Source organism: Sminthopsis crassicaudata, chromosome 3 (genome assembly GCF_048593235.1).
Source record: "Sminthopsis crassicaudata isolate SCR6 chromosome 3, ASM4859323v1, whole genome shotgun sequence".
Taxonomy (NCBI): Eukaryota; Metazoa; Chordata; class Mammalia; order Dasyuromorphia; family Dasyuridae; genus Sminthopsis; species Sminthopsis crassicaudata.
Window position 1 is genome coordinate 625,289,864 of NC_133619.1, and position 18,129 is coordinate 625,307,992.

The 18,129-nt window shown below is 55.6% G+C and overlaps 2 protein-coding genes across 13 annotated transcripts in view; one reads left to right on the forward strand and one right to left on the reverse strand.

Moving 5' to 3' along the window:
• The first annotated feature begins 39 nt into the window (after positions 1–39).
• On the forward strand, positions 40–5,430 carry TNFRSF25 (TNF receptor superfamily member 25). 2 transcript variants are annotated; one of them, XM_074306406.1, is made up of 10 exons: positions 40–300; positions 1,442–1,649; positions 1,940–2,074; positions 2,531–2,704; positions 2,840–2,927; positions 3,528–3,670; positions 3,786–3,902; positions 4,186–4,220; positions 4,326–4,503; positions 4,844–5,430. In XM_074306406.1, the coding sequence occupies exons 1-10, from the start codon at positions 262–264 to the stop codon at positions 5,128–5,130; spliced, it is 1,404 nt and encodes a 467-aa protein (XP_074162507.1). In that variant the 5' UTR covers positions 40–261; the 3' UTR covers positions 5,131–5,430. The 2 variants fall into 2 exon arrangements, with proteins under 2 accessions (XP_074162507.1, XP_074162506.1); XM_074306405.1 differs by lacking the exon at positions 40–300 and adding an exon at positions 1,085–1,263.
• A 296-nt stretch (positions 5,431–5,726) lies between these two features.
• ESPN (espin) overlaps positions 5,727–18,129 on the reverse strand; it is a 57,004-nt gene continuing 44,601 nt past the window's right edge. For 3 of the 11 annotated variants that reach the window (XM_074306408.1, XM_074306407.1, XM_074306412.1), the window contains 4 exons: positions 17,775–17,936; positions 17,415–17,607; positions 13,130–13,650; positions 8,059–11,463 (listed from right to left, as the gene is read on the reverse strand). In XM_074306408.1, the coding sequence (XP_074162509.1) occupies positions 9,691–11,463; positions 13,130–13,650; positions 17,415–17,607; positions 17,775–17,936 (2,649 nt within the window). In that variant the 3' untranslated portion in view covers positions 8,059–9,690. The other 8 variants (XM_074306410.1, XM_074306416.1, XM_074306418.1 and 5 more) reach the window with 6 other exon arrangements.

Sequence of the window (18,129 nt, forward strand, 5' to 3'; positions counted from 1 at the left end):
AGAGGAAGGGCTGGCGCAGCATTCGAACTCGGAGCCTCGGAAACGCGGGCTCCGGAGCCGGGAGCGGGTGCGCGGCAACGGCCACCGCGAGGGGCTCGGCTCCCGGTTAGCACGAGAAGGGGCGGAGCCGGCGCGGCGGAGGCGCTGGTTGGGCCGGGCGGGGAAGCCCCACGGGGCTCCCCTCCTCTGCACACCCCTTCCCCACCCTCTGCGCTGGGGCCCGCGGCCAGGCCCGGCCCGAGGCTTGCGGGGTGCGGAGCGATGCTGCCCCGGGGCCGCGCGGTCCCCGCCCTGGCGCCGGTGAGTCTGGGGAGGACGGTGGAAAGGGGGCCCGGGGCTGGGGGGGCGGGGAGAGACTCGGAGGAAGGGGGAGCTCCCGAGCGCCCTGGCCGGGCGGGGGGGGGGGAGGGAGAGAGGGGAGACAGGGGCCAAAGCGGGCTCCATCGGGGCGAGCTCAGGCCCCGGCCCCAGGTCAGGGGGAGCAGGATTGGGCTCGGCCTGCGCGGGGCTGGGAGGGAGCCCGAGAACCCGCCACTCCTGGCTTCCGCGGAAGGAGCCCTCGGGCCGCGGGTGGTCTGGGGGACACCTCAGACCGCTGGGGCTGGCCAGGAGCGGGTAAGAACCCAGGCGGAGGGCCTGGGGGAGACCACGATACGCGGGGCCGGGCTCTGGGAAGGGGCAGCTCCGCCTGTGGGGAGGCCAGCTCTCCAGGTGGCGGGGGCACAATCGGGCATCAAAGTTGGGTTGGTGCCCCCCTCCCCTCCCAAGGTAGCACCTAGAGCTGACCGCCTTAGTCAGCTGGGGGTTCCCCCAAACCCTACCTAGGATGAGGTGGGGGCGGGCTTCTTCCCTGAACTACCCTGACCTAAATACCCGCTGAGGAGGCAGAACGGAGGCCGGAAGGAAGTGCCTGCCCCCTTCCTCTCAGTGGGAGGCCGGGGCCCTGAGATGGTCCAGGAAAGGGATTGGCAGAGCCACCCTCCAGTTTCCCACGCCTGGCACCAGCACAGAGAAGGCCCCGTCTCTCCAGTTATCCTCCCAGGAGGGCCCAGGGCTGAGCAGATTGTCCCCGGAAGGCCCAACTCGAGCCCTCTGGGTTCTGAAGATGCTGGGAAAGTCTCGGGCCCTGGGCACTGAAACGTTGGCTGCTACATTGAACTGGAGATGGGGCTTTGCCAAAGATCCATGTCTCTGCCCATCCCACTTCCCACACTTACATGGCCCCCTGGGGATTGGGCTGGCAATCGGGTGAGGGTGAGATGGGTGAGTAGGTAACCCTTTTACCCAGAATTCCCTCATCCTTTTGCTTGCAAAAGCTAGCAGGAGGTTTCTAGAATGTTCCCTTCCAGAGGATCGAGAATAAGTTTTAGGGAACCTATCCTCAGATCTGGCGAGTGTTGTTTGGAGGAGGCATCAGCTCTCCTCCCTCCCCATTCCCCAGGTGTGCCTTTTGGTGGTGATGGTAGCAGGTAATGCTCTGAATGTGAATCGTCGAGACCCCCCAACCCTTCCAAGGAGCCCCAGGACGGTCCCAGGGCTGAGCCCAATGTTCCACCAGAGCCCCCTTTCTCAGAAATCCCGTCTTTGCTCCACTCCCAAATATTTTTGGGATGAACCAAGTAGACAGTGCTGTAGGAGCTGCCCAGCAGGTGAGAAGCTGCAAGGGAAGGATGCGGGTGCTAAAGTGGAAAAGTGTCAGGACTCTAGAGAGGATTTACAGTTGGGATTTGTGAGATGAAGATGACTGTGGACCTTTGAATGAGCTGGAAGAATTGGAAGGAAGCCTGGGGACCCCAAAGATGGGGTGGGTGGGTGGGTGGGTGCTTTAAATCAATTGAGAAAACTATTGGAGAGGATTTGGGACCCCGGCTTCCTCCTTTTTTTTTTTTTTTTTTTTTTTTTGACATCTGTCCCTGAAGTTTGAAGTTCTCATCCGTAGGGCATTTCCTGGAAGCCCCCTGCACTGAGCCAGAAGGCCCTTCCTCCTGTCAACCCTGCCCTCAGGACACCTTCCTATCTAGAGAGAACCATAAGGAGATGCAGTGTACACGATGTCAAGCCTGTGATGAGGATGGTAGAATACAAACATTTAATTTCTATACTTTTTCTTTCTCTATTCCTCCACTCATTTTTTAGCTCTTTGTCTCTGGAGGATGTCACTCTGCTCTGTGTTTCTGTGTCTTTCTCAGTGTCGCTCCCCTTCTCCACTCTTTCAGTGTTGGTCTACCCCCAATTCATTTTTTGAATCTCTCTAGCCTCCCTTATCTTCCCTTCATCCCTTTCTCTCTGTATTGGTCTATTTCTGATTCTCTGTCAGGCCATTTCTACTTCTCCTCTGGCTCTGTATAAACTGGGTATTGGTCTCTTTCTGCTTTCTGTCTGATCTATCTTTAAGTTTCTTTATTCCAGTCACTTCAACACATTCTGAGGCAGGAACTGATGCGGAAGACAAAAATCCCAGTGTTCTGAGGGCAGGTTTTATTCTGGGTTTCTGAACCGGGCCAGGCCTGACTTTCTTCCTGCCTCTCAGGTCCTGCCCATCAGGTTGTCATCCGGAACTGCTCCATCACAGCCAACACCCAGTGTGGCTGTGCCCCCGGCTGGTTCCCTGAATGCTCTGTAAACCACTGCCGGTCTGACTCACCTTTCCTCTGCCTTCGATGCCGAGACTGTGAGGTTCTGCACCGGCACACACTGATCCCGTGTGAGTCCCTCCTTTTCTCCCCAACCTCATGGCTTGGGCTTTTATCATCTCATCCCTGGCTGTGTCTGCCCCCAACTCATCCCTGGCTGTATCTGTCCCCAAATCTAATGGCATTTTCCTATGGACTGCTTCTAGGTTCTCGAGAAGACACTGTCTGTGGGATGTGTCTGCCAGGCTTTTGTCAGGACTCGAAGAACAATTGTGTCTCGGCCCCTTGCCCCAAGTAACTATCCTGCCCTTCAGGGCAGCTCTGTTTCCCCCTAGGACAAGGTGTTGCTGGGTGGGATGGGTGAGGAAGTGTTTATATGTACCACAGCCGGAAGAAGGGAAGGGGATGCTTGGGGTAGGGACAGGGGATGCTGGGAAAGTGAAACCAAGTCACTGAGACAGGGTGCGGTGCAGGGGCAAGAGGGGAGAGAATCTGGGTTTGAATGGGGGGTGGGGGAGGTAAAATCTGGGATCTGGGAATAGAGAGGGGACAAAAGAGCATAGGATAAGTGGGCAGATGGACAGCTCCTTGGAGTCACTGCTATTAGTGGCTAAATGGACGAACAGCACAGGTGATGGAAGGATGCTGGGCAGGTTCGGCTACTTGGTTCTAGGGGCTCCAGTAAGTATACCCCTAATTTAGGCAACAGTAATTCCCACTCCAACCAAAACGGAAAGAAAAAAAGAGGGAGAAATGGAACGATGATCCTTTGCTTTAGCAGAAATACTGGCTTGGAATTCTTTACCCCAAAATATTTTAAATAGGGTTTCCATATTCAGAGGGGGTTCGTTGAAGTGTGAGTTCTATTACACTATTTCCTGGCATATTTTACAGTCTTGAGAGTGAAAAGAAACTGTCTACAGCCAGCAGTCTGGTTCCCTCTCCTCCATCTAAGCCCAAGTCCACTGGTATCCATTGTGGAAATGATTCTGGGAGCCATTCAGAGATGTGCTCAGGGATCTCTGGCCCCAAGCAGGGTAAGTGGTGGGGGACTTTTTGGGATGAGTTTGACTTCCAGTGCTTTTGACCTTCCTGGGGGTCAGGATCAAAGATCAGAGGGGATACTTATTTTCAGACGTCTTTCTCTCTCAGGCGTCTGGCTCCAGTACTTCCTGGTGGTGCCCCCATCGCTAACAGTTCTGCTCTTGCTAGGCTGGGGCCTGTTCTACATCTACCGGAAAAGCTGGGTCCCAAAGCCCCAGGCTCTTTGTAAGTACCTCTCCTAACCCCACCTAAAAATCCTTCAGTCCAGAGAGCACCAGCCTGGAAGTCAGGAGGACCTGAGTTGGAATCTGGTCTCAGACACTGGCTGTGTGACCCTGGGCAAGTCACTTAACCCAATTGTCTCACCAAAAAAAAAAAAAAGATAAAAAAAAAAGAACCCTAGCTTAGATTTCCATAGGAAACAGGCCTTGAGAGATGCTGAAGAAGGGGCTCAGGGGTGCTGGAGCCCAGTTCAGCAGTTGACTTTTTTTTTTGTCTCATTTGGCAGATGAAGCGGAGATGGAGACCTTGAAACGCCAGTGGGTAGGAAGATGGGTTTGTCCACCTGAGGGAGGCTGGGTCAGTGGGAGCCGTGCTGGGACAGAGTGGTGATGGGGAAGGGAGTGAGTGGGTTATTTCTGCTTTCAGCTACTCAACCCCTCCCTTGGCAGCAGAGCTTCCCAGCCTCTGAGTAGGTACAACGAAGCGTGCGCGCTCCAGCTGGTGGGGACGCGAAGTCCGGGCAGCCCTCCGCTGGCCCGGGAAGTCTCGGGCCCGGAAGACGCCTGGCCCGTGCTGTGGGGCCCGCCGTCCAGCAGAGGGAATGGTGAGCACGTGGCTTGGACGCCAGACTCCTTCCTCTCTCAGGTCCTGGGATGGGCCCCTGGAGCCGGTCCGCCTCGGCCCCCGTGACTCCCCTTCACCCCTCAGGCCCGCCCCCTCCCATTTTCCCTGGATCTGGCAAGGGCCTGGGATGGGGCCCCTAGAGCCGGTCCGCCTCGGCCCCCTGTGACTCCTCCCCCTCCGGCCCGCTCCTTCCATTTCCCCCGATCTGGCTAGGGCCTGGGATGGGGAGCGCAGCCCCTGGAGGGGGTCCGCCTCGGCCCCCTGTGACTCCCCTCCCCCATTCCGGCCCGCCCCCTCCCATCTTCCCCCGGTCCTTCTAGGTCCCGGGGCCGGCACTCTCCAGCCGGGCCCGCAGCTGTACGAGGTGATGGACGCGGTGCCGGCGCGCCGCTGGAAGGAGTTCGTGCGAACCCTGGGACTCCGGGAGGCCGAGATCGAGGCGGTGGAGGCGGAGATCGGCCGCTTTCGCGACCAGCAGTACGAGATGCTCAAGCGCTGGCGCCAGCAGCAGCCGGCGGGGCTGGGCGCCGTCTACGCGGCCCTGGAGCGCATGGGACTGGAAGGCTGCGCGGAGGACCTGCGCAGCCGACTGCAGCGGGGCCCGTGACCGTGGCCGAGAAGGGACTGACGCCTTCTTGGCGCCTTGCCCATCCGTCCCTCCAACCGGGCGGCCGGGGAAGGGTTAAAGAAAAAAGGCGGCTCAGGCCCCCGCGGGGGCGGCCGCCGGAAGCCCTAAGTATGGTTACTTAGTCTGTAGACATGTTATGTCACTTATGTGGCCCCTCATTCGGAGCGGGTTATTCCTTCTCCCTCGCCCTCCCCTCCTCGCTCTCGGAACCCGAGGGAAGTCTGTGTGGGACCGGGACGTTAACCAGGAGATCGGCAGCTATTAAATTGCCGTGGCAAATCCGCCCGTGTGATCGTTTTGGGGGTGCGGGTGGGGGTGGGGTTCCTCGAGGCCGCTGGAGGTGGAATGAATCGGGTCAGGTTTCGGGGGCCGGTGGCGGGGGGGGGGGGGGGGGGAGAGACACGACGGAGAAAGCACCCCAGCGTCCCTCCTCCCCTGTCCCCGGGCGCTCCTTTGTCTCCGGGAAAGATGACCCTCAGGTCGCCTGGGTTTCCGCCCACTGCACAAAGCCCCGCCTCCCCAGGGAGAAACTTGGGGCGAAACTAGAAAGAAGCGCAAATGACCGAGAGAACGAGCCTGGGACAACAGGTGGAGGCCTTTAATGGAGCAAAAGAAGGGCAGGGGACGCGGGCCCGGCTTTTCCGCTGAGGCGCCGGAAGGAGAGGGACAAAAACCATTTAGGAAAAAAAGGGAAAGCACAAAAGCCCCATCCCGCTCCTCTCCCCGCCCTGCCCCCAACAGTTCCCCTTGGTAAAGACCTAGGGAAGGGGCCTCGGGTTGGGGGGGGGCTTTGGGGGCGATATGGCAGCTGCGGAAGTCGGTACCCCCGAGGCGCTGCAGAAGCTACGTGTCGGCAGGGAATAAGGGGGGCTGGGAGGGTGGTGTTCGGGGTCCCAGGGTAGCTAATTTTCTTTCACTTTCTGGTAAACAAATGACTGAAAGCAAACTGTCGGAGAAAGGGAGGGAGGACCAAGGCCGGGGAGGGGAGAGGGGGAAAATGGGCCTCGATCCCGAACTACTGAGGGGAAAACCTGGATGGGAGGGGGAGGAGAATACTAATTAAAGAGCCCCACAGCTGCAGTTCCGCACGACCCGACCAGCAGTCTTCCCCCCCTTCTTGTCCCCTGCCCCCGGGTCCCAGGCTGCTCTGGGTCAGCCCTCCCGAACGTGGGGAGTAGGAGTCAGGGCGGAGGCTGCAGATCTGACTGTACCCAGAAAAGGGACCAGGGGAAGCAACCACCCACGGCCTTTGGGAACTATTCGTACATTCTGACAATGACATACAAATCATATGCAAACTAGCATGCAAATAAGCAGCGGTTCTCTCCCAGGCCTCAGCTTGGATGCGGCACGTGCGCACTGCAGCACGGTTCCCCGGGACGTGGGGCCGGGAGGCAGGGATGGAGGACGCATCTAGGAGGAAGAAGCTACACGGATATACTGTGTGGTGGGGGAGGGAAGTGGGGGCTGAGAGTCGGGGAGAAACTGAGGGACCAGGGCTTTAGGGGGTGCTTGTTTCCAGAGGCAGAGCCCGGGCCCCCGCATCTCGCCAAGCCCTATCCGGATCCTCTCCCCAGTTCTCTGCCCCGCCCCAGAAGCTCTGAGGGTGGGGCCGGCGGGCTGAGTCACGGCAAAGGCTGGGGCCGGGGCGGGAGGAGGGAGGGCCCCCGCAGCACCTAATGCTTCGCAATGTCTCCTTTCTTCAGGATTATCTGTCTCTGCCAGGGCGCCAGCTTGGTCTCGTCATACCCTAGTGTCCTGAGCTTCTCAGACTGCTCCTTCTCCCGCCGCTCCTCCTCCTGCCTCAGCTTCTCCTCCTCTTTTCTGATTACCAAAGAAGAACTCAAGATGAGATAGAGAGGAGAGAGACAGAGAGAGACAGGGAGAGAGACAGAGAGAGACAGAGTCAGAGAGACACAGAGAGACAGAAACAGACAGAGAGAGAGAAAGAAAGAGACACAGAGAGGAGAGAGAGAAAAACAGATACAGAGATAGAAAGGGACAGAGAGAGACAGAGACAGAGAGGAGAGAGAGAAAAACAGAGACAGAGATGGAGATAGAAAGAGATAGAGAGAGACAGAGACAGAGAGACAGAGAGAGAGAGAGACAGAGAGAGAGACAGGGAGAGAGACAGAGAGAGAGGAGAGAGAGAAAAACAGAGACAGAGACCGACAGAGATAGAAAGAGACAGAGAGAGAGAGGATGAGAGATGAATGTAAGCTACTAGAGAGGGGAAGAAGACTGAAGCAATCACGGTTGTGGGGAGGAGGTGCTGAGAGACAGAAAGATGAATATGGTATGTCAGCTCATTAGGACACTAGAAGGAGAGGGGAAGCTGAGATGGTTATGAGAGGTCAGAGAAATGGGGTACCATTTGGCAGTAGTTCAGGTTATGGGGAGAAAAATGAGGCAACAGATGAAGGTAAGAGAGGACAGAAATATACCATGCCAGGTTATAGGAGACAGAATGATAGCAGCCAGTCAGGCTATAGGGAAACCAAGAAATGGGCACAGCAGAAAAATATGGGGGAGATATGGATAATGGTCAATGCTATTGGGGAGAGAAGATGGTAGGAAAGAATGAGCAGCCAAGATTACTAAGGGGAGAGATGCAGAGAACAGAGTGGAGTATCTGAGACGCTTGGGAGAAAGCGGGGTATGAAGAACTTGGCTGAGGCAGTTCCAGGGAGAACAGGTGCACTCACCGTTTCTGCTCCCTGGAAGGAGAAACAAATAGCGGATTAGGAGCGCTTCCTATTTCTGCTCCCACTTCTTGTAGCGTGCAGTCCCACACCAACTCATTCTTAAGGCCCATTACCTCTCCTCCTCCATCTTCTTCCGAAGGATGTCCCTCCTCCAGGCAGGCATGCTGGCTAGGCGGGCTTCCTCCTCCTCCTCCTGTAACACAAGCAGAGTTGTTCAGGGTAGAGTATGCAGTGAGGTGGGGAGGAAGTCAGAATGCAGGGGATGATTCCTCATAAATGGAGAGGAGAGGGAAAGAACTAAGGACAAGCCTGGATCCTGGAAGTCTTAGCAACTAAAAAAGCAGGGAATGAGGTTGAAAAACCCTTGGAAGGGGGAAGTAGAAAGAAAAGGAGGAGGAAACAGTTTTTCAGCTTCTTCTTTTAAAGACCTTCAAGGCTAGAGACTTTATTACCATCACTTTTTTTCTCTCTCTTTCCTCCTGCTCCCCACCCCCTTTGTTATATTTACTACTTCTAATTGAGACCCCAAGAAACTATTTGGGAGGTCTGTAAATTCCCACCATCAAGACAGATCACAACCTGTCTATAACTTAGTAGAAAGTCTTACAGTGGCTTGAAATTCAGAGTGGCTAAGTGATATGTCCAAGGTCATAAAGCTACTGAATATCAGAAAGGGGCCTTTAAGTCTACCACTATATCCACTGCCTCTCAGAGTTTCTACTACTGTGTAAAATTATATTGGAAATGGTGATGGTGACCTTGCTTTATCCCTGATTTTACTGAGAAAACTTCCAATAATCCCTGAAAATAATTTGCATCTTATACCGCACTCACCTTGTTTCCTACACCATAAGCTTACACAGCTGTTCCACTCCCCTATCAAAACAGGGCCAAAACAGTGGCAAGGAGTAGAATAAAGCTGAAGTGGACAATAGGACCAAAGTCTTGGAGGATGGGGGCGGGGGGAGGGAGAGGAGAAGGCCACATAGAGCCCAGAGCTTGTTATGGCAAAAGAGCTTTTTCAGATTTCATTGGGACAGATGAAAAGATACTTATAATATGACTCTGGCTCTGCCTTGAGGATACAACCTGAGGATAGTCCAAGGCAGCAGGAGTGCTACCCAGGTATCCTGCTTGTCCGTTGCTTTGCTGATGGGAAAGAATGCCCTTCCTGAAAGCCCTGTCATGTTGTAGAAATGGATAAGCTAAAAGGCAAAGACAGTCTCGGGCCTACCCATGGCAGGCCTCTCTTCAAGGCAAAGATTTTTATTATCCTGTAACAAGGGAGAGGTAATCTGCATACATCACACTGCACACACTCAGTTTCCCCAGTCCCAGGGGCCAAATCAGGGCTTGGAACTTCCCCAGTTCCCAGTCTCAGGCCCTAGTTACAAAACCCTAATGGGGTTTCATCTAGTTGGCAGGAACTACTTCCTTAGTGGTTCCAGGGCTGCTGGCCTTCCAACAAAATGATAGCTGAGAGTCTGGGTCCTGGAAAGAGCACCTTCTTTTTGGAGAGAATCATCCCTTGGAGGGGATCTACTCCCAGGCCTCGGTGACTGCTTTGGGGAGCCACCTTTCTATCCCAGCCACATCCCAGCTTCCTAAGGACCCCGCCGCAGCATCACCCCTCAAAGCGAAGGCCGTGGCCAGTTAGGGGCCGCTCCCAAGTCAACCCCATTCAGCTGGGCTTCAAATTCTGGGCCAACGGCTTCGCCCTGCCCTCACTGGTCCAGTTCCCATTTCTCTAGTTCCCGAAGTGGGAAAGAGCTGCCAGGGGAATGTCCACCATTCCCAGTGGACAGCTGCCATGACTTTCCTCCCTTTCTGCTGCTCAAATGTCGAACAACTCAGCTTCCTTCTCCTTCCAGAATGAGAAGCTCCTGTCGATGTAGCGGCAGATGTCCTCGTTGCTGAACTCGCCCATCTCTGCCACCAGCTGCAGAGAGTCAGCCCGATCGAGGGGCCCCGTGGGAGCCGGCGGAGGGGCCGGAGGCCCCGGGCTCATCCCAGGCTCGGCCTGGGGCAGCGGGGGTGGTAGCGGCGGGGGTGGAGGGCAGGGTACAGAGGCCGGGGCCTGGGGCTGGGGCAGAGGCTCCTCGGCGGGGGGCTCGGGGCCATCCCCAAAGAATGCCCTCTTCAGATCCTCGAACCCATCGTGCCAGTCCCGACGCCCAGCCTCCACTTCTTCCAGCACCACCCTGTGGAAGAGGCGGATGAGCTCCCATGGATGGCTGCCCAGCCTGTCAAACATCTCATAACACAGCAGGTGGCGGAACTTGCGCTCCTCCCGGCTCATGCGCATCTCCAGCAGCTGGAAATAGCCCAGCATGAAGAGGTCCAAGGTGAGGCTGTCGTAGCTGGCCGGCGCCCCCCCAACATGGGGCAGGAAGTGCTCGGGCCAGTACAGACCCTGCACCCGGCTCAGGCGGCGCAGCTGCCGGGAGGGCACCTGGCACATTAGACTCCGCCAGTGTGCCAGCAATTTGCCCACCACGTGCCGCTGTTTCATGAAATACAGCAGCCGGTGATCATTCCCAGGGCTTTGGTGGGCGGGCTCGTCCAGCCCCTGCTGGGGCTCGGGCTCCGGGGCCCCAGCCGCCACCACTCGGGGCAGCAGCCTGCGAAGGCGGGCCTGGGTCTGGCGCCCAGGGCCACTGAAAGTCCACTTGCGCCAGTGTTCCAGGAAGAGGTAGACGATCCGCTCCTTCCGCATGTCGATATAGTCCTGGACTCCTCGAAGCTTGGTGGAGAGGGGTGGGCTTTGTGCTAGCTGTTCGGGCTCAAAAATCGTCACCTCGTCACCAGGCTCTTCTGGGGGATACAGGCTGGCTAAGGGGTCTTCGGGGGATGAAGAGTCCGCTGGCTCTCCCAGGAAGTGTGCAGACCCATTGGCTGTGGAATGACCGCCCACAGGGCACCCTCTCAGATGTGGCTGAGCCGGGCTTCCAGATACATAGTCTTCCTCCAGGATGGGCTCCCGGCTAAAGACGTCGGAGATTGTGATGCTGACGGGCAACGAGAGCTTGCGTGGGTACCAGTACTCGGCCTCCTGACTCTGTGCATGCGTCTCAAAATTGGCTTTGAGATTCTTGACCGAGACCCCACACTCCAAGATCTCCCGGGCCACCTCCTCCCGACTGCAGCTGAAGGAGTACGAGCGGCCGAGGCCCACGGAGTCGGGCCGCCAGTCGGCCACGGGGGCCAGGGGCTGGCCCGTCTCGGCGCTCACCAGATCCGTGAGGTGGGCCGGCCGGCCGCCCAGGGTGGCCAGCAGTATGGCCATGCTCTTGAGCAGAGTGGAGATCCGGCTGCACCAGGCGGGCAGGTCAGCGGCCCGGCCCTGCATGCGGCGGGGGTTGACCGTGAAACGGTGGCTGGACACGGCGGCGGACACGGGCAGCAGCTGCTGCAGCTCGAGTTCCAGCTGCTCCAGCTGTGCCTCGAGCTTCTGGGCCTTATGCACCACCTGGAGGTTCTCGATTTGTTGCTCGATGCGGTTGATGTCTTCTTCGGTCATGAGCTCCCCGAAGGGCCCCAGCATGGCATTGTGTGTGTGGGAGAACCTCCAGCCCTCCGATTGGTAGCAGCAGTAGCCAGCAGTCAGCTAAGACGGGGAAGAGAAGAGAGGGGAGGGGAACGCAGGTCTCCCTCTGGCCTCACTCCTGGTGGCCCGCGGGTGCACACCCTCAGCCCTTACATATCCCGGGTGGTGTAATGGCGGCCGGCGGGGCTGCGAGGTGGACGGGGGCAGCGGCCAATGGAGAGGAGGCTTCGGCCAAGGAGGGCCAGGAGCTCGCTGGTTGAGCGCAAGAGTGAGCCAGGCAGGATCTGGTTCGCTGCTTCTGTGGACATGGTCTCTGAGCCTGGTCGCTCATTACACCACCAAGGGAACATGTAAAAGGCATTTAAACTGGGGTCCTAGACAAGCCCCTCCATGTAGCCCAGACACAGCCCCTTCTCCTGGCCTCAAGCTTGGGGCTAGAACCGACGAGACCTCAGCTGAAAGGTCATCAAGTCCCTCTGACCGATTCATCCCAAAAGGACCAGGCACCCCATGCTGATCCCACAAGTCCCTTGTATCCCCATCCAGTGACCTCCTGCTATGACCCTTCCAACATAGATGACCTTTGACTTCCTCTAACTAGGGTCATCGCTTCTGGGAAGCTTTTGAAGTTGGATTTTTGTTTCAAATTTCCTGAATCTCTAAAGTCAACATTTTTATCTAAGTGAGAGAAAGCATTTGCCCCGGAGAAAATGTGGGCCTAGGATGGCCCGTGGCAAATTCCTCCTTCTCTGAACAGCAAAGGAGGAGAAAGTTTGGCCGGGCCGGGTTTCTTAACCTGGGGCCTGGCTGTTCCAGGGAGTGTATGAATCTGATGGGAGAAGATTACATTGTTATTTTTAATGACTCATAACTCAAATTGAGCATTTCTTTCCATTTTCCATTTTGACAATTTAATCTGAAAAGGGGCCCATGGACTTCCCTGGAAGACCAAAGAGTCCATGACAAATAAAACACGTAAGAACTCTTGAACTGATTTTGGCTCGCAGTCCATATTTTGGAGACGCATAGCTCCAGCGTCCTGAGGATTCTCTCAGTCTGGACCTATAAGACTCTCCTCAGAAGAGGGGATTGCATAAATATATTTTTTTTGTCTCTTTCATTTATTAAAAGCAAAAATTTCTCTCTCTCTCTCTGTGTGTCTCTCTGTCTCTCTGTCTCTCTCTCTCTGTGTCTCTCTGTCTCTCTCTCTGTCTCTGACTCTCTCTCTCTCTCTGTGTGTCTCTCTCTCTGTCTCTCTCTCTCTCTGTCTCTCTCTCTCTCTCTCTCTGTGTCTCTCTGTGTCTCTCTGTCTCTCTCTGTGTCTCTCTCTCTCTCTGTGTGTCTCTCTGTCTCTCTCTCTCTCTCTGTCTCTCTCTGTGTCTCTCTGTCTCTCTCTCTCTCTCTGTCTCTCTCTCTCTCTCTGTGTGTGTGTGTCTCTCTCTCTGTCTCTCTCTCTCTCTCTCTGTCTCTCTCTTTTTTATTTGTAGCTGATAACTTATTGGAGAATAAGTCCCTGACTTGGATATCTACTCGGACAATCTATCAAAGAGTTGCCAGTTGGTGGCAGAGAGCAGGGAGGGATAAAGGAAGAGAAGAGGGGGGAGATACCAAGCCGGTGAGCAAGGGACAGGCTCGGAATTTGCCAGAGGGTCAAGAAGGAGAGCTCCCGAAGAGCCCATAGACCGGAGTGATGGGGAGACAGGGTCAACCCAGGCCCCAGGCCCACCTTTCGCCTCTGCTCCTCTTCCTCCTGCATCTTCATCTGCAGCTTCCGTACCATCACTTGCCTCTTCCATTCGGGAATGGGGCGTCCCTGCTCATCATGTGTGGGGATCAGAGTCTCAACGTCCAGCTGCAAGTTCTGGGCCGCAGTCAGCGGTGGGGCCAAACTGCCATTGAGAACAGGCTGGTGGGGGCCTCCGCCTGCCCCTGGAACGGACCCGGCCGGCGGAGTGGGGCTCCTGGCCCGGGACAGTGATGGAGACAAGGGCGGAGCATCCGTCTGGAAAGGGAAGGCACGGTGATCGAGAACACTCCCACGGGAGGCTCCCAGAGACTGATGCTGGAGGCGCGAGACCGAAGAGGGGGCTCCACGCCTTACCAGAGAAGAAGGCTGTCCACTGCCTGAGAAGACCGTGGTGAGGCCCTTGCTCTGTGGTGTTGGCTTCAAACTCTTGCCAGCTTTGATCTCTGCCAGGAGTTCAGAGTTGTCTCCCGTCGGGGACATCATATTGAAGGACTTGGTACCTGATCCAAGAAAAAGGATGCTGTGGCATGAGGGACTCCTGGCCCAAGCCCCATCCTCCCTCTGCACCGGATATTCCTGGCTAGCCTGCTCTAGAACGCAGAGAGAAAAGGCCTTCCCCATCCTGGCCAGACAGGACCCAGCCGTAAGGTGAGCAGGAGGAAGGCAGGGTCCTGCTTGGGCTGGGCAGTACAGCTTTTCAGCAAACACCTGAGAATCCTGGAAGATCCCTCTAAGTAAAAACACCCACAACTCTGGATCCAGACCAGTCTCCCTACCAAACAGCTTCCTCCTCCCTGAACCCTGTGCTTCACCTCCCCGCTCTCCCCCACCACCTCATCTCCACTAGTGGGATCAGCCAGTACTTACGGAATGGGAGAGAGCCAGCTTTACTGGTTCCAGTGGGACAGTCCATGGGAGAATGCCCCTGGAGGCTCATGATGGGGCCGTCTAAGCCCGAGGGAAAGGGAAGCTGTGCCTGATGCAGCAGGGTGTTCACCCTGATCTGTGATCTCCCTGGCCAGTCACCTGACCTTTGTTCCCTGGCTCTCTGGTCTCAGGGAGGAGCCTCCCTGAGTATCCCAGACCCACCCCTATGCTTCATCAGCAAAGCTTGATGATCCTTGAACTAAATTGTCTTGGCCCAGGGCCCTGGGAACCCTAGTGAATCCCTCACTAGGCTCAAGTGTCCCAGCATCTGGCACCCCCACCCCTTTTTAAACACACACACACACACACACACACACACACACACACACACACACACACACGTCACCTTCCAACCCAGCCCTGATAAAAGACTCAAATTCTCTGGGGAGTTGGTCCAAAAGGGTGGTTCTTCATAGAACAGAGGGATGAGGATGTACGGAGTTGAGGTTGGGGGTTTGGGCAAGGAAGGTTGGTGTTCTGGGTGAAGTCCCAAGTTCTGTGTGATAACATGCAAAGTCTCAGTGTCAAGTTTGCATTTCCCACATTGTATCTGGTGAGGTTGGGGGTGAGGGGTAGGGGAGAAAATCAAGGGGTTGTCTGGGGGAAGGGATTTGAGTCCAATCAGGAACAAATCATTCTCCCCTCTTCTTGGTCTGAGGGAAGGTATATTTAAGCAGCTCCAGGAAGAGCCACTGAAGAGGAAGAAGGAAAGGAAAGGTGGAGAGGAGGGGCACAAATGGGAATTATTTTCATAGGCAAAACAGACAGGAATGTTGGGGTGGAGGAAACAAATCCACTTAGTCTATGGCATATTCTTCTCTTCCTGGCATAACAGGGAGGGCTTCCCCTCAGCACCCAGCACCAGCTGTCAGAACAACACTCAGTCATCCCTTGGTTCATCCTCTACTCTATTTATACTATCCCAAGTCCAAGGTCTCTTCTCTCCTGTCAGTGTTTCCCCTGATCCCTCCTCCCCCATTGCACCTCAAGCAAAGGCAGAATAGAAAGCAGGCCTGTTACTTACTCTTTCTGCACCTTAAAGCTCTCACTTCTAGGAGAGAGAGAGAGAGAGAGAGAGAGAGAGAGAGAGAGAGAGAGAGAGAGAGAGAGAGAGAGAGAGAGAGAGGAGAGAGAGAGAGAGAGAGCACAACAGAACAGTTAGGAAAAGTATGGAGGAGACAAGAGCCTGGGGACACAGAGAAAAAGCAAGCGGGATGCTGGATTGTGGGGAAGATCACAGGTAAGGACCGGAAGAGGAATGGAAAAGAAGGGAGTAGGGAAAGGGAAGAGAAGGGAGGCTAAGATTATCCCTAAATACCCAAGCTGAGTGACTAAGCTAAGAGGGTTTCCCATACTTATTTCTTAGCCCTAAGCCTGGAAGCATGGTTTGGGGAGCTCCAGTCTGAGGGAAGAAGGGCCTCTATCTCCATTATATCACACACAGTGCCAGGAAGAGCCAGAGAGAGGAGAGTTCTTTGGATCTGATGGCTGAGCTGCATCTTAGGGAACAATCATCTGTTTAGAGCTGGAAGGGATCTTAAGAGTCCACTGAGTTCAATCTCTGCATTTACCTGAGGAAGAAGTGAGATCCAGTTCCTTGCCCAGAGTTCGGCAGCTTGTGTCTGAGGCAATATTTGAACCTGGACCTCCTACTCTGAAGTTCGGTGTTCTCTTCTCTATTCCATTGTGGGGGCTAAATTCTAACATGGGTATTTCATAGGAACCAGGCAGCTTCCTTTGGTCATCGATCCAATAGCCCAGCCACCTTTGGCCTGAATATCTGAGCCTCTCTGAATTTGCCCCAAGCTAGGTCAGTGTAAACTCTAAAATGATGAAATGAGAGGGGGAAATCCTTCTCAGGGATAGAAAGATAAGACAATTATAATGAATTTGTGGGTATGGCTAGGATTCTCTCAGGGCCTTTGTAGAGGATAAACATTAATTATGTGAGTTTAGGAAACAAAGACAAAAGACCTGGACTTCCTAACCCTAACCAGCACTCTGGGGAAAATAGTTCCACTTCCTCCTGGAGACTTGTGAGCCTTCTGCAGTTTCAGGGACTCCAGAAGGGGACTGAGAATAGGAGCCAGGGTGAAGGAGGAGAGCAAGAATATAAGTGGGACCCTGAATGGAAGCATTTAAAAAAAAAAAGTTTGCAGGTACAAGAAATGAGGAAACAAAGTTTGAAGGAGATAGAATGTAAACTCCCAGAAGGCAGGACTTGCCACACTTCTGCCTTCCTGTTCTCAGAACCTAGCATAGTCTGACCTGTTGAATGAATGGTTAGTTGGATAGATGAATGCATGTGGATGTGGATCAGAAAAGGGACCTACACACTACCATCATGGATATTTTGTGGGTCCCCAGTTTTAACTTCAGGCTAGCTCCCTAAAATTACTGAACAAAATTGGAGGGATTTGGTGAGCGAGTGGACTCTCCACACCATTCCTCTGTTTTATGTCCAGGTTCCCTAATCAGGCAGATAAACCTGTGGACCCCCAAATCCTGGGAGGGAAGGGGGGAATATAAGTATCCCCCACACAAAGTTTTTAAAAATTATTTGTTGGTTTGAATCAGCCATAATCTCTCTGACCTTTCTTCTTTCAAGGGACACTCCTGAATTGATTGAACTCTTATCCAAGAGGAAAAGATGACTAACAGATCCTTCTCCTTCCTTCCACCCCAACACAACAGAATAAAAACCTGTGGTACCTAAGTTCTATTAACTGCTTGGGCCCTTCTTATAGGTCTGTGAGACTCGCAAGTCGCGGCAGGGATGAAGTAGTTATATTCCTATATTTCTATACTACAGGAGTATAGTAGAATATACCCCCATAAGCCCTGATCAAGTATAGAATATATACAAGTATATACTCTACTATATACTTGGTAGAGAAGGAAACTGAGGTTCAGAGGGGTCAGGTGATCTTCCCAGCTGAGCAACTGTCCAGATGGAAAGGGAGCCCAGAAGAGACCTGTCCAACTGCAAAGCTCAGCCTTCCTACTTCTACTCCCTGTGCCCTGATCTGGGGTCCCTTACCAAGGTCCTTTCCTCCTTTCCAGGGGTCCATAATTAGATAGGGAGACAGGGGGTTGGCAGCTGGTGTCCTGCCCCTCCCCTCCCTCCCCCGGCAGAGCATCAATCTGTACCAGCACAAAAACAGCCATCATGCTTTGCGGTCTCTTCTTCCCGTTTGAGTCCTTTGGCTGCAAGGCACCCAACCCCTCCCCCCTCCAGCCCCCTGGGTCTCCCGGGGAGGCTTCCCGTCCGACAGGGTCCTGGTGCTGGGCTAGGACCTCTGCCAGCCTTCTCCCACCCCCAGCTTCCCGAACTCACTGCCCGTGGAAGAGGAGGAGCGGCGCTGGCTGCAAATGGGCCCGGACCCTTCGATGGGCAGAGGCGGCGGTGGGGGCGGTGTAGTCAGGGCTTCGGGCAAGGGTGGGGGAGGGGGCGGGGGCGGGAGGTCCCTTGACACCCGGTGGTCTGCGACGCTGCCGTTGTGCACGTGGCTACCAGAGAGGAGAGCGGCCTGGAGGCATAAGGAAAAGAGAGGGGAGTCAGGAGCTGGGCCGGGGCAGCTCTGTGTCCTGCCCCGGGACACGTGGGGGCTGGGGGCCGGTGGAGGGGAAGCTCTGGAAGCTCTGGATCGGGAGAGACAGGACGGGGCGAGACCGGGCTGGGCTGCGAGGCTCTCACCTCCTCGCTATGGGCCATCCCCAGACTGGCTGCCAAGGGCTCCCCGGGGCCGAAGCCGAGCTGGCGGTAATAGTCCCCGGTGCTGGGCTGTTTGCCAAAGCTGCGGGACTTCCGGCCCGAGTCCACCCGCCGCAGCCCGTCGTGGCCGTCGCGGGAGCTCAGCTGCGAGGGAGGGAGGAGCGCCGAGCGTGGGCTGCTGGTCCGCCGGCGGGGAGACAGCACCCTCCACCCCTGCGGCGGAGCTTCGGCTTCTGCCTAACCCACCGCCTCAGTGGAACCAGCTCAAAGCCCGCCCTGGGCCAGCCAGAGGGGGGGGGGATCTGTGGCCGCGCCCCCCGGGCGGCCCAGGGCTCCC

Bases quoted from the DNA above. Each gene is read 5' to 3' on its own strand.
- TNFRSF25 (XM_074306405.1), top strand. From the start codon at position 1,165: ATGGGGCTTTGCCAAAGATCCATGTCTCTGCCCATCCCACTTCCCACA. The intron at 1,650-1,939 runs GTGAGAAGCTGC...TCTCATCCGTAG, and splicing joins CTGTAGGAGCTGCCCAGCAG to GGCATTTCCTGGAAGCCCCC. The intron at 4,221-4,325 runs GTAGGAAGATGG...TTCTGCTTTCAG, and splicing joins AGACCTTGAAACGCCAGTGG to CTACTCAACCCCTCCCTTGG.